General features: G+C 38.6%; 2 protein-coding genes across 3 annotated transcripts in view; both read right to left on the reverse strand.

Moving 5' to 3' along the window:
- Positions 1–3,745, reverse strand: part of LOC107754826 (zinc finger and BTB domain-containing protein 6-like) — a 20,611-nt gene extending 16,866 nt beyond the window's left edge. Inside the window, exons 1-3 of one of the 2 annotated variants that reach the window (XM_016571426.1) lie at positions 3,458–3,745; positions 2,820–3,036; positions 1,699–1,890 (exon numbers count right to left, since the gene is read on the reverse strand). In XM_016571426.1, coding sequence (XP_016426912.1) covers positions 1,699–1,890; positions 2,820–3,023 — 396 coding nt within the window. In that variant the 5' untranslated portion in view covers positions 3,024–3,036; positions 3,458–3,745. Of the gene's footprint in view, positions 1–1,698; positions 1,894–2,819; positions 3,037–3,457 lie in introns of both variants that reach the window. The other variant, XM_016571425.1, reaches the window with a different exon arrangement.
- A 2,410-nt stretch (positions 3,746–6,155) lies between these two features.
- The window catches only part of LOC107754789 (phosphatidylinositide phosphatase SAC1-B-like), a 14,329-nt gene continuing 9,720 nt past the window's right edge, over positions 6,156–10,764 (reverse strand). The window contains exons 15-20 of the mRNA XM_016571376.1: positions 9,604–9,673; positions 9,433–9,505; positions 9,263–9,356; positions 9,095–9,187; positions 8,862–8,919; positions 6,156–7,740 (exon numbers count right to left, since the gene is read on the reverse strand). Coding sequence (XP_016426862.1) covers positions 7,604–7,740; positions 8,862–8,919; positions 9,095–9,187; positions 9,263–9,356; positions 9,433–9,505; positions 9,604–9,673 — 525 coding nt within the window. The 3' untranslated portion in view covers positions 6,156–7,603. The remainder of the gene's footprint in view (positions 7,741–8,861; positions 8,920–9,094; positions 9,188–9,262; positions 9,357–9,432; positions 9,506–9,603; positions 9,674–10,764) is intronic.

A 10,764-nucleotide genomic window follows, 5' to 3' on the forward strand; every position in this document is an offset into this window, starting at 1 on the left:
TTGTTTTATTTGTGATAATAATGCAATGAAACAAGCCAAATTGTGCGGTCATAATTTTTGGTCATGCTATCATACAAAGAAATTATGAACACATGCAAAAACAAGAGGACCAATGAAATGTAAATAACATATGTTGTAGTCAGTGTGCCAATTTAGTGATTTTGTCACTAGATTTAGTGACTTCCGCATCCCTTTAGAGACTTTTTTCAAAAACCTAGCAACAAAATTTCTTGGACAAACGTCATCTACATTCCGAGACTCTCCCATGACGTCATAAAGGATAGTTCACTGATCTAGATATAAATATAGATCAGTGATGGAACCTTTATGAATCACTCTTATTCTTAAGTCTAGAAATAAGAGTAAAATTACGTCATTCTTAGAATTGTGACACACTTAAGACTAAACTTTTACTTTGAGATTAGGGGCTGTATGTATAAAGCCGCTCAGTCCACTAGCTCCCAGCTGTGACCAGAATCAAATTTAAGGCTTTGATGCTGGCTTTCAGGCCTGCCACTTGAACTGCACCTCCCTGCATCAATCCACACATACAAGTGTATACCTTGTTGTTTCTTCACAATAGCCAAGTTTCCATCCTAAGTTGCAAATTTAACTTGTGCGCAAAATTGGAATAATCACAAAACTTTTGCGAATAAGCACCGTTTCCATCCAACGAGTCAGACAGAACAAAATCGCCACTTCCTGATAAACTGGCACTAAATACCACTAAGAAAAGTAGGAGAAGCCACTTAAGATAATAATTCTCAAATAATAAAATTACTTGCACTTCAAGAGAGCAGATGAAACGCATTAAATGCGGTCTTGCTTTCGGAGGTGAATGTCAGCTGTTTGGGAATGCGGTCATGGTAGACCATTCTGGGAGGCAATTATACAGAAATACTTTGATGACAGACTTTGCTCGGGCACTTCAGAATGACCATAACATTTCAGATGCTGTTCAACAAAATCAGTCCGCTGGTTAGTCAGGTTATGCCGTCCCATAGCACAACGTCACATGACTTTTTTTGAACGCTCATGCGGGATTTATTTGCAAAATGCACTTCCATCTCCCATTATTCGCATTCACCCTTTTTCGCACAAGTCAAAAACCACCTCAAGCGAGCATAAAAACTTTTGCGAATTAAGAGATTTTTCAAAATTTGGCATTTCCCTCACTCGTTTCTGATGCAATACTTCAAAACGCGCATAAAAAGAGTGTGATGGAAACATAGCTAATGAAGCACAAAGTTGCTTTCCCAAACCTTCACCCTCCTTGCTCTTCTTTGGTGGAATGAGCTGTCGACCTCCACCCAAACTGCTGAGACCAGGGGTGGCCAGCTTTGGTCCCCCACAGTCCTGCAATGTTTTGCTCCAACTCTAATCAAACACACCTGAACAAGCCAATCAGGGTCAAAGGCTTACAAAGGCTGCATTCCACTTAGCATTTAGACACACTTGCTAACTTCTCCCCAAGTACTTCCCCTCGGGGGAATCCCCAACACCTTTTTGATAATTTTTCAGTTTCATGAAGTGGACGAGGGAAGGTTATATGGACAGGCCCTTGACCCCTCAGTTTTGACCGAGGGAGCTAGTCTACTTCACTTATACATTTCAGGCTGCTCCATAGACAACAATGCAACATGATTGTGACATCACTGCACATCAAGTTTGACAAGTGTTTGAGGTTGGGATACTCACAATGGGGCTGCGACTCCGGGGCTGCATGTACTGGCTCAGAGCTCCTCTGCATTTCTCCACCACATGCTCCATCTGCAGGTAGCTGGCTGCAGTCAGGTAGTTCACGATCTCTTTGGCACTGAACTGCAGCATCCCTGTGTAACAGGACTGGAGGAGCTCACATACCACCGCTGAGCTGTGCAACATCGACACCTGCTGAATAGACAAAGTATTTGTTGACAATCAAAGCAACAAATGATTTTCAAAATTAAAGTTGCAGTGAAATGGAAGCAGCAACATATCTTCCATGTTGTGCAGAACGGATTATTGAAGCGGAAAAAAAATAAATAAATAAAAGGGTGGGGCCTTGGGTTTATACGTTGATTGGATGGAGGCAGATCTAAATAGGGGTTTTTAAATCGACAATACTTTATTTAACCTTTTCTGATAAGCGTGCGCTGCAAATGCGAGCATTTTTGATCATTTCTGTCCAGTCCGCTCATTTTATCGTGTTTAACCACAGCTGTCGTCAGTTTTTTGTCTGGCAGTGGCAGCAGGTATACAATACATTTTCAAATTGGAGCCTGTATTACGTTGATTCTGGCTCCCAACAAAACAAGATGATTTGAAGATTTTAAGCTCCTTATGTAGCCGAATCTGTGCTGGTTTGAATTGGCCGTCTCCAGTTTTCGCTTTGTTTTGCCTCCAGCTAGCGCTGTGACGTAGGCCCTAAAAGGGTCTATACTGAAACAAAGTCTTCTGGACATTTTATATTCAGAAATGAGTGTCCTTGAATGGACCAGTGGACGGAAAGAATAGAATTCCAGACTTGCTTGGAATGCGCAACTACATTGTACAAATAAGATGTCCGTCTTTCTTAATTTATGCATAAAGTCTAGTTTATGAACCACTACAGTTTATTATTTTCACAGATTTTAGGAGGTGATAATCTGAAAATCACTGACACAAATAACAACAAATGTGAAGTTTAAATGTTCGATCTTCAGGGTGTTTGTGACACTATTTTATTATATTTCATCCACTAATACCGACCAATGTAACACTAACGACACAGAAGATCAAATGGTTTGCTTCTGATGCTGCTGTAACTTAGTCATTCTGATGGCACGAGAAGTCCTCACCTGTAGCTCTGATGAGGGGTTCAGGAGAAACTGGTCCCTGAGAAACGCAGAGCAAGCAGCCAGTACGACCTTGTGACCCCTGAACATGCGCCTGCCTCCCGCCACAATGGTCACATCACAGAAGTGCTGCTGCGTCCGCAGGAAGTTCATGTTACTCAGGGCCGTGTCTCCATGCCCAGGCAAACGGAAACTCACCATATCCATGTTTTTACTACAGCTAAAACGGAAAAAAATTTTTTATATTAATACAAAAAACAAAAACTGATATCTACACTTAAAACATAATGGAGTTTGTTATTCTTCATAATTTAAAAGGATTTCTGAACAGTAAAAAGCCTTCTGAATATTTCAGTTATTTTTATGTATGGAAAAATGATATTAACATATAAAAGCACAGAAACAATATGTCCATGAATATTCTCATAACGCCATAAATAAATTTACATTTAGAAGAAATAGGAGGCACAACTGTCCATTATACGAGTTCTGGATGATCATTGTCATGGCATGTTTACATCAGTGTTAGGCTAAAGTAACGTTAGCTCACACTGTAGCGTCTTTTGTTTCAGACAGACTGTTTAACACACTGCCCTCAATACAATACAAACACTTCCCTGATCTGATAAACATGAACTTACTTGAGTGATTTAGTGAGGGGAAATCAATAATCCTAAAAAAAAACAAACAAAAAAAAACAAAAACACGAACTTATCACATTTATGATGTCTAGAGATCAACCCAGCTCCACATCACTGCACGCGCGAAGACACCAAACTAAAACACTCGCACTGATCTCGTTCACAGGAGTCTGTTGTCTTTATGTGTCTGATCTCGGTCATTCCTACTATATTTTCTGCTGTGCTCCGTGTGTTTTAAAACAATTACAGCTAAAATTCGTAGAATGAAATGAAGTAAGAAAAGTTAACAGGAAATTTCGAATCCGAAAGATGATTTTCAAAATAAAAGTCCCGTCTAGACAACCTCTACAGTTCGCAAGAGCAAATCGCCTTTGTTTACTCTACAACGCGCTTGCGTATTAGCGAAACAGTTTCTTGTTAAACGCGGTTATTTAAAAAAAATAATTAAATGTTGCGGACTGATGCTTTTACAAAAGCAAAAATATACCATCGATTAATGATTAGTCCGCATTAGGTTTCCTTAAAAATCAGTAAAGGAGAAAATGACTGTTCGTTTGTATTTAATTCTTTAGTTTGATCATTTATAGATTGTCATTTTAAATTTATATTGTCTGAGTTTAAAAGTCTTTAGAGTGTCAAAAAGCCTTTAATTTTTTTTTTTTTTGGCTTACATGATAATTTATATCCAGCAGATAACCACGTGGAGGCGCTATTAATTCAGGATGGACCTCCAATAAAAAATAATTTGCAAACGGATGCAGAGACATGGAAAAAAAAGAAGGTGAATATAACATGAAAAAGATGAGACATGCCGAAGCCCCAACTCAAGTAGACCTATTGACTCTTGCATTCGTTGTAACATACATTTCCTAGTGCTTTGGTGGTCGACAATCATTTAAATAGAGATACAATCTGAACCTCAAAATAATGTTAATCTAATACACTTACCTTGTTGTATGCCCTCATGATGGCCTGGAATCTCACAACATGTTAATATAATTGATTACATTTATGTTATTACATGGCACAACACCGTTTGATTTAAGACTAGACATACACTGATCAGCCACATTAAAACCACCTGCCTAATATTGTGTAGGTTCCTCTCATGCAGCCGTAACAGCTCTGATGCATTGAAGCATGGGCTCCTCAAGAGCTCTGAACATGTCCTGTGGTCTCTGGCACCAAGACATTAGCAGAATATCCTATAAATTATGAGGTGGGATTGGATTTGTGGGTCCAGCACTTCCTATAGATGCTCAATCGAATCAAGATCTGGGAAATTTGGAGGCCAAAGAAACACCTTGAACTCGGTCACGTTTCCCAAACCATTCCTGAATGATTTTTGCAGTGTGGCAGGTACATCATCCACTGCCATCAGGGAACAAACACCATTGCCATGATGAAGAGATCTATGTGGTCTGCAGCGATCATTAGGTAGGTGTACGTGTCAAAGTAACATCCACATGAATACAGCAGGACCCAAGGTTTCCCAGCAGAACATTGCACACACATCCACTGGCCTGCCTTCTTCCCATAGTGCATCCTGCTGCAAGCATTTTCCCATGTAAACAACACACATGCACCTGGCCATCCACCTGATCTAAAAGAAAACGTGATTTATCAGACCAGGTAACCTTCTTTCATTTCTCCAAGGTCCAGTTCTGACGCTCACATACCCATTGTAGCTACTTTCAGTGATGGACAGGAGTTAAGTTCTCCTTCTTTGCACCACTTTTGGTAGGTACTAATCAAAATGGCAAGTCTTGTGGGGAAACATGCCATTTTAGAGATGCTCTGACAGGTGCTATTGTAATGATATAATCAATGTTATTCACTTCACCTGTCAGTGGTTGTGGCTGATCAGCGTAAACCACAGAACCATTTAAACCAACTCTGATCTAGTTTTGTCCGTTTGTGTTTCAGCCCTGTTAATAGCCTTTGCTTCAGTAAGAAGCGGGACAAGTTGCATTTTATTGGTAGAATTTATTAAACATGATTTCATCAAGAAACCATCAGTTACAGTGGTTGAAATGTCTTTTAAAATGTATTAAATGACACCTCAATGATCAAAACCAAACAATACCTAGATTATGAGCAATAGTCTCAATGTGGTTTTCATCAGAATGGTGGAGGTTCGAGACTGATAAGGACTGATAGACTACTAAAGACAAGTGATGTTTCACAAACTATTCCCTTGAAATCATGGGCGAGTACTGAATACTTCTGAATGAGCAGTAATCAGAAATGCAACTGTAATGTTGAGGCATATAGTCTCTTAATCAAACAAGACGAGCGAAGGTTAAATGGGATTTAAAACACTGTCAGGATCAAGTCCAAAAACACAATAATATTGATAATATGTCATTTAACACACTTAAACCCGAGTGCACCCTGGAAATACAACAATGAGGTTCATAATCTAGGGTAATGGAAGCCATTTTCATCAAGCCCTGTGATGGAAGAATGTGATCAGTAACATCACTTTGATTGAACAATAACTCAACCAGAAAGTGCTAAAGCTATGTTGTTGTAAACTACACTGTACAGTACATGATTACAATGACACACTCATATATATATATATACACACATTTATAAATTCCCTTTTTTTCTTTACAATGTACAGTTTACACATCAGATTTATACAGGTAAACATCAAACAACATCAATACAGGATTTAATTATCAGTCTTCTGTTTCAATCCAGCCATTTTAATTGCAAGTTGTACTGCATATTCTCTTGATCTTTGCACATAATGAAAATCAATAAAATACGGCCCATATGAATTTGATGAAATTGCAATCTCCTGTTGAGATGTGTCCAATATGACTGTGTTACTGCAGCTTGCATTATCATTTGCAGATGACTACAAAACACGCATATAAAGGCATCAAAATCTACATTCTTTGTCAACATTAAACCAAACCGAGGAGCATTCAGTTCTAAAGGTACTCATGAGTTCAAAAGGAAGACCTAAAAATAAATTATTTTTCAGTGTCCACTCCCAATCCCAAAAACACCTTGCTAAATGTGTCAAAATGAAAAGAAATTAGTGGGTTAAAGGTGAAATGCACCATCATGCAAATGAACATCAATAAAACTGACATTTTTTCTGCTATATGACATCCTTGAAAGCCACTTGTCTAAATAATTTAGTTAAAAGCGAATGCCTTCTGAATTGTCAGTATAGTTTAAGGGAATTCAATTAAAAGTGTGAGTCAATTTGACAGGTATTCTGATAGAAGCCTATTTCCGTCTAATGAACTGCCACTGAATTGGTAACGTTGAAGAGAAGTGCAGTCGAAGAGCCATTAAAGAGCGACTTTATGCGTGCCATATCTGTTAGTGTTCATTGGTCCTCGAAGAGACATAAAGAAGTTACACAGGAAAAGTGCTGTTCATATTTTTCTGTAAACTCATAAAGAAACAGTGCTTAATACCTCTCTCTCCCCCAGTGCGTCCCACAGCTCTCTAATTTGATCATTTGTGAGAGACACAACCCCATAAATATGCTGGCAGAACAAAAGGAAACCACATTAAAACCCAAACTGCCACTGCAAAGAACAACTGAAAATAAAACCGAGGCATAAGGCTGATTTCAGCACAGATTTGAGAGGACAGAAATGGAAATAACCAAGGGCTGAGCCACCGATGCATCATGTAATGTTCCCTTGTGTAACAATCTAATTACAATAGACCTTCATTGATCTGTCAACCCATAGACTGGGCCAAGGGCACACGCCTGGTGTCCAGTTTCATAAAGCAGAAGCTCTAGAGCCAAAACAATAACTCTAATTTCATAACGGGTCAATTTAGATCGATCGCCAAACAGTAACAACGCAGCAGCGTTAAAGTAAGACACAATGTCCACAATGCACTTAACAGGCTGGGGATGTTGTGCAACCCATGTGCAATTCTATGATGCAAGTATTATTGTTAAGGAAATTTTGTGAAGTTTGGACACCATGTCCCATGATTCAAAGGAAATTTGTAGTAACTGATGTGAAATGATATGGTAATATGCTCCATCTATGGGAGCAGAAAACAGGGATGCTTAAGTTTAAGGACAGTGTGGAGAGCAGGTCAGTATTGGAGGAAAATAAAGAGGAAACAGAGAGAACAGAAGGAAGGAGGTCTTGATATTCAATCCATCTTCTCTTTTTGGACCAGTTTCGGTGCGTCAACAAACTCCCGTCCATTGACCAGGATGACAGCAGCCGTAAGAGCACTGGCTATTCCCCAGAACAACACGTATGCCAGGGTCTCCGTCCAAGTGTCACCTGACAGAGAGTACCAGATGCCATTATTCACAAACTAAATAGGCACTACTACTGTATGTACATTTTCCAAAGAAGCAACAGTAATGGAACCGTATAAGGATTAAAATCATTGTAACACACATCTCTTGTGGGTCAATGACATATAATGGTAAATAAAGGAAAAATATTTTACAAATCTAGTTTAAAACATGTCAAGTTCTTAAAAATTTATTTTTTGTTGGTTTCATTTAAATGTAATGACTCGTGCATATTAAACCATGTGGTGTAATATTATTAAAAGTAACATTTTCTTTACACATTCCACACATGTGAATGTACTTAATTATTAAAAATATATATTTTAAAGATATATACAGTATATATTTAATTTTTTTCAACAAATCTTATTTATTAATACATAAATATCAAGTTTTTAGGGAGTTGCACCACATGACATTTGACGATCTGAACTAACCTTGCATTAAAAAAAATGTCTTAATATTTTGAGAGACTTCTTGACCTTGACATGATATCATTATATCTTCCTTTTTTGTTTTTGATTCATGCATGTTTTTACATGTTGTTTGCACCCCATGACTTTCTTAGTCGCACCACATGACTTTGATTATACTAGTGTTTCAAATATAAATAAGCGGTTTCGTAAAAAATATATATTGCAAATAATACAAAAACATTTTAAGTTCTTATTTATGATATCAGGACATTTGCATCAAAGTGAAATATAGTTCTGACATTAAAAACATTGTTTTTAAGTCACTGCATGTAGGAATTCCATTTTTTATTAAATAAATAAATAGATATTAGTCAGGGTAGCACCATATTTAATTCTTGTCAGGAAAAGTACAGTGCGTTCAATGGGTTGTACTTTAACAACATAAAGATTGTTCAGCTGATGAAACATCTTTCCAAAAAAAAAACTCCATGAAACAGTTTTGAAAGTTGTGAGTTGTGAAAATAAAGTGATCTAGAACCTTTGTCTGCCATCGTAAAGCCTAGTTTTCATCTGTGTTAAATTCAATCTGGCGTCTAACCTGACTAAGGTCTATAGATTTGGACAAAAACATGTCATGTTATTGACCCTATTGCTTTATTTCATGTTGTGTTATAATGCCAGACCTTACCAGCCATTAGGACACAGATGATGCACATGGAGAAGGCCACCACCATAATAACAGAAAGCTGTAGAAGAGATTTATGAATATAAAATGACCAGCAGCTGGTGTTGTTGAATTATAAATGTGAGGACTGCATGAAGCAGCTTGGAGTAAATTTTTTTCTTTTTTATTCGTCATAGTAATGACCTCTTTTAATTCGGATTCTCTCTTACTACAAGCAGTATGGGAAAAGCACTGACCAAGAGGAACTTCCAGTCCTTCTGCACATGCAGAGGCATCAAGCCATCGGTTTCATCCACTGTATAGTTTCCGAGGAAGAGATCGATGGAGTCCTGTGGGCAAAGTCAGCTACTTCAAATTCAATGCAGTCTGATTGAAAGACATAAAGACAAAGAATGCATACGCACTTGTCTGAACCCGTCTGAGAAATTGTTCTTGTAGTAGCGGATCATTGAGTTCCAGCCATCCATTACCAATCCCCAGTGAGTCCTATTCCCGGTTCTGAGGTCAAAGGTGAAGGTTACAGCGGTGGACGCACACAACTGTGCATATTCTGAAAGGAGTCTGGGATGAATACCTGGTGAAGTCGGTTTTCAATGCTCCGGTTCCTGCATATTGTTTAGCACAAGCATTGGCATTGTCTGCCCACGCTGAGAGAAAAAGAAAATGAAAATAATGAGGTTTCTTGCTTTATTTATTGTCGCAAACAAGAGAATTGTGTCTACTAAGGGAATTTCTAGCAACACACCGTTCTTATAAATCTTCTCAAAATCAGCCTGTTCCTCAATTTTCTGGCCTACGTGGAGGACACCCATCCTCTGAAATGAAATAGAGCTCAAGGTGATGACAAATCAATATTTAAAGGGGTGGTTGACTGTTTTTTTTCTAGGCTTGATTGTGTTTATGGGGTGCAGTCTAACATGTGTTAATACTTTGCTAATATTTTTCACATAATCTACCTTTATTCCACACCTTCTCCTCTAAACGCGCTGATCATTTCCTGCTTTTATGAAGCCCCTCCTTCAGAAATACGCAATGGGCTCAGATTGGTTAGCTGGTCCAGTGTGGTGTGATTGGCTAAACCGTCTCTAGTGTGCGTCTAAACATCCCGCCCCTCACCTCAGCGGTATGTGCTACGGTTGTATTGTAAACAATGGCGTCGTGAAATTGCTTATCAATTTGAGCCCAATTGAGAAGCAGAGGATATTATTGAAGAGGATTGCGCAGAACCTGTGCAAGCACTCTAAACGCGCTGATCATTTCCTGCTTTTATGAAGCCCCTCCTTCAGAAATACGCAATGGGCTCAGATTGGTTAGCTGGTCCAGTGTGGTGTGATTGGCTAAACCGTCTCTAGTGCGCGTCTAAACATCCCGCCCCTCACCTCAGCGGTATGTGCTACGGTTGTATTGTAAACAATGGCGTCGTGAAATTGCTTATCAATTTGAGCCCAATTGAGAAGCAGAGGATATTATTGAAGAGGATTGCGCAGAACCTGTGCAAGCACGGCTCTTAATGGTATGTTTTTTGTTTGTTGTTGTCTCATACTTTTAGATACGGTGTTATTTGTAAATGCTACTGCTTCTGTTAGCTTTTAATATACGGTTTTATCCTGATTAAAGCTTTAATACAGTACAGCAACCGCATGTTATTTGTAAATGCTACTGCTTCTGTTAGCTTTTAATATACGGTTTTATCCTGATTAAAGCTTTAATACAGTATGGATGGCAACCGCGCGTCCATGTATAACACTTCTCATAGCTATGTGAAAAATATCTCTTGGTCTATACACATATAGTGTATAACTGGAACACAGTTCTTTGATGGAGCTGTGACGAGCTGATGATCTGAATGAGAATGAGAGAGAGAGAGAGAGAGAGAGAGAGAGAGAGAGAGAGAGAGATGCAGAGC

Source organism: Sinocyclocheilus rhinocerous, unplaced genomic scaffold (genome assembly GCF_001515625.1).
Source record: "Sinocyclocheilus rhinocerous isolate Xijiao unplaced genomic scaffold, SAMN03320098_v1.1 scaffold21, whole genome shotgun sequence".
Classification (NCBI taxonomy): Eukaryota; Metazoa; Chordata; class Actinopteri; order Cypriniformes; family Cyprinidae; genus Sinocyclocheilus; species Sinocyclocheilus rhinocerous.